The sequence below is a fragment of the Metarhizium robertsii genome, assembly GCF_000187425.2.
Source record: "Metarhizium robertsii ARSEF 23 chromosome Unknown MAA_Scf_8, whole genome shotgun sequence".
Lineage (NCBI taxonomy): Eukaryota > Fungi > Ascomycota > Sordariomycetes > Hypocreales > Clavicipitaceae > Metarhizium > Metarhizium robertsii.
In genome coordinates, this window is record NW_011942226.1 from 342,204 (window position 1) to 345,921 (window position 3,718).

General features: G+C 46.8%; 1 protein-coding gene across 1 annotated transcript; it reads left to right on the top strand.

The window, feature by feature from the left end:
• Window positions 1-1,613: 1,613 nt before the first annotated feature.
• MAA_00917 (Glycosyl transferase, family 25) lies at window positions 1,614-2,842 on the top strand (the record flags this gene model as incomplete). Its single annotated transcript, XM_007818915.1, has 2 exons — window positions 1,614-2,009; window positions 2,072-2,842. The coding sequence occupies 2 exons, from the start codon at window positions 1,614-1,616 to the stop codon at window positions 2,840-2,842; spliced, it is 1,167 nt and encodes a 388-aa protein (XP_007817106.1).
• Window positions 2,843-3,718: the final 876 nt, after the last annotated feature.

Here is a 3,718-nt window from a genome sequence, read left to right on the forward strand (position 1 = left end):
CGCAAAACTATGCTACAGACGGCTTCAGAAGTGAGAATTAAAATGCCAGACGATTGCATAATGCACCCAGCTCAGACGCATACGGTGAGAGAGAAGTTTCGGGTAATATGATCCAATTTATTATAGAGTTTGTTAAACAGCGTGGTTAGTAGAACGGTTCCGCTGACAGCACGGATGATATTTGAAGGCTAAAAATTCTGCCAGGTGGCCGGACAGCAAGAAGAGGATTCCAGCAGTCTCCAATAGGTATCATCAAGGGGAAGGTCAAATTTAACTTACTTCGCATTACAGGAGAGGTGTGTGTCAAGCGTGTCACGAATCCAGATATGTCACGCTTGGCAAACTTGACAGTCCTTATGCGTTTGACATGGCTTCTGACTAGCGGGCGTACTGTGCAGCATGGAATCAGGCAAATTATTTATAACTACTTACGAAATTTTCGCTGTTAATACAAACAAATAATCTACGTTCGGAAGGAGTGCTACCAACAAAGTTCGTAAGTTGTGGTACCATCAACAAACCAATTTGGCAACCGCTTCAGTTACAATGACCTCCCTGAGACAAGGATGTTGACAGGCTTATTACTACGGACACACTCGAAGAGTCCTAGCCAGGGTTCGGTGGGGAAGATCGATGGCATGAAACTCTCAACAAAATAACTTTCGGCACCGAGACAGCCGGAGCTGTATAGGCAGAGTATATATATGCTATGAGGTGGAGGAAAGTGTGACAAGGAAATTGTGACAAGGAAAGTGCGACAAGGATATTGTGACAAGGAAAGTGTGACAAGGAGAGCGTGGCAAATCTCGTGTATCTGCAGCACGTCTCTCTCCGCATTTTTTTTCGTATGCAGTGGCCATACTATTAATACCCTCTGTATACATTCTGATTTTCAAGTCCGTATTGCCTGGCATCGCAAGTACAGATTATTTGGCCTTGTATTTCATGCTGTTGGAAATGGTGCTTGCCTAAACGGCCAGTGATGACAGGCTCCTTCTGTTCATCGCACTAATATCGTTATCTCCCATAATAGAATACGATGGATGCTTGGAGTGGTTTCGTAGTTTGCCCGTGTGATAGCAGGGCTGGACAACCGTCATGTGAGTGGCTATTGGATGTGCCGAGCCCATGTCTCACCTTGCATTGATCATGACTCGCATCAGACCGGAAGTCATGGGTCATAGAAAACTAGTCGGCAGATTGTAAATTTAAGACAATTGAAACAAATGCAATGGCCGGAGCTGGTTTGGCTGTGGGGTCCTGACGTGAAAGCCAAGCGGCGGCTGATACACGGACACACTTGATACGTTGTCATGCGCATTAATGATGGGGTTGGCGAAACTACAAGGGGCTACAAATTGCCGCGATTTGTATGGTTTGTTCGCAGGAGAGGAGCTCGTCCGCAGCCGGTCCAGCTTCCTAGAATTTCGGTTGAAGCCGTGTCTAATGGGTAATGCGCAGAAAAAGCTTCACAAAAGGGGTAATGACTTGCCGCTACCAACACAAGAACTCGCCCCAACACAAATTGGATCACTTCCATGCCTGATGCTCGTTTGTCTCGCGAGTTAGCCATTTCTAGGCCGGCAGTCCTGCCTCTCTTTACCCTCTCAACGATGCGCTTTATCCTTCGACGGCATGCCCAATGGCTGGTTCTTGCAGCCGCGCTTTTACTGACCAGTCTTTTCTTCTTAAAATCCGAATATCTCGCTCATAAGACCGCAACGTCGGCCAACCTCATGGCTTGGCACAAGCTGAGGGAGTCCTCTGAGCTGGGGGAGGTGGCCCAAAAGGCAGGAAACAGCACCTTGGGGTTTGGTTCTATATACTTCATCAATATGAAGAAGCGATACGACCGTCTCGATGCAGTGTCTCTGCAAGCTTACCTGTCTGGTGTGGACGTGATGCCGTATTCCGCTGTGGAGCCGGAAATGATAAATGACGTTGGTATGCCGCCTACGAGAGTCTCATTAAAGGAAGGTGAGAAGGGCTGTTGGAGAGCACATGCAAACGTAAGTGCCAATTTGCCAGAATTCAGGTTTTTCGGTTGCTGAAAAAAAAAAAAAAATGGCAGATTTGGTCTGCTATTCTGAGGGGTAAACTCCCCCCGGTGCTCATCCTTGAGTCGGATGCGGCTTGGGATATCAACTTACGTAAAATCATGCCAAATCTGAACAAACATTTTCGACAGTTTTTATTCAACATCAGTTCTGCCAGGATACCTAATCCCGGTTGGAATGCTAATTTTGACGAATCTATTAGTTGGGAGAGGAAGGAGGCAACAGATGATCCTTGGCTAAGCGACCATTGGGATCTCCTTAGCCTGGGCCAGTGTCACGAAACATCAGAGAACAGCAATGTCAGCTCGATTTATCACGATCCAACTGTGCCGCCGGGTAAAGACTATTTCGGCAGGGTGTTAGGGCGTGAGAGGGTCATCAGACAAGCAGGAGGTATCGTATGCACTACGGCCTATGCCATCAGCCAAACCGGAGCGGCTAAGCTATTGCTCAATACCGCTGTGAAACTTGATGCCCCTGTAGATCTGGTCATTAGAGAAATGATCTTGTCCGGGGAGCTTGTGGCGTACAGCGTAATGCCACCCATCATCGCACAATGGCAGTATAAGCCAGATATTGGGATGGATCAGCGTGGAGCCAACAGTGACATCAATGGGCCGCAAGGAGAACAACAGTCAACTAAAGACCCATGGCCGGAAGTCGAACAGTCTGGCAGCGTATGGATAACCAAACCAAGCCATCCGGATGTTGCATTTGAGGCTATGGCTCTGAATGTTGCCTGGCAGAGAATTTTCGGAGAGAAAAGAGAAAAAAGTAACAAATAAGTTATTATGAAGTGGCTAGCGGGCTTAGGATATTCAACACACGTGGCAGAACCTCGGCACAAGCCACAAGCCGTCCGGTCATGCTATGAGACTTATCATTAGCTCCGTCTCACTGATGTGGAAGAAAATTTGTTGATGTATTGGATCCGTTGTCTCAATCGACCGAGGCAGCTTTATCAAACACGTCCATTACGCCGCGTCCCTGGCAAAGTGATTCACGACTCCGGTTATTGGCATTAAGAAAGTTAAGGCATGTTGATGCTCCTATCCTAACGTCCAGATGTTTTATTCGCTTGGATAAATCGGTTTACAAGCATGGTCCTCTAGCTTGGTGTTAGATTCTCAGTGACCACAAAATATGAAGGCTGGCGCTAGCCAACCACCTGAATTTAAAGGACCTCAATTCTTCAAGTTAAACAAGAAGAGAACAGACAAAAATACATCACAATAGTTTATCTCCATAATAATGCCACCGTATTTCTAACACTTGGCATCAATCGACTTCTGAGAGTCGTTACTTGACTTTTTAAGCTAAATAACTCAAATTACTTCGAGGAATAGGCTTTCTCTGTGTGATTGATAGTGCCACCTTATTTCCGACCGATTCCTACAGCACTCGTGCCCAGGCCGACTTGTTTGGAAATCAGCTGGTGGTGCAAGCTCGTGAGCTCCGAATAAAGTAGGACATGTCACGAATAGAGCCAACGCACTCTCACACTTTTTTTACGTGCTGAAAAATGGATGAGAAAAACTTGCGTTATTGGTTAAAACTTGTATGTTGCGGCGTCCCATCCCGTAGATGTTTAAAAGTACACAGGTAAGTTACCGTTGCTGCCAGCGCTGCTTCGGGCGTGGGAGGCAGCGAATGCTGGCCTC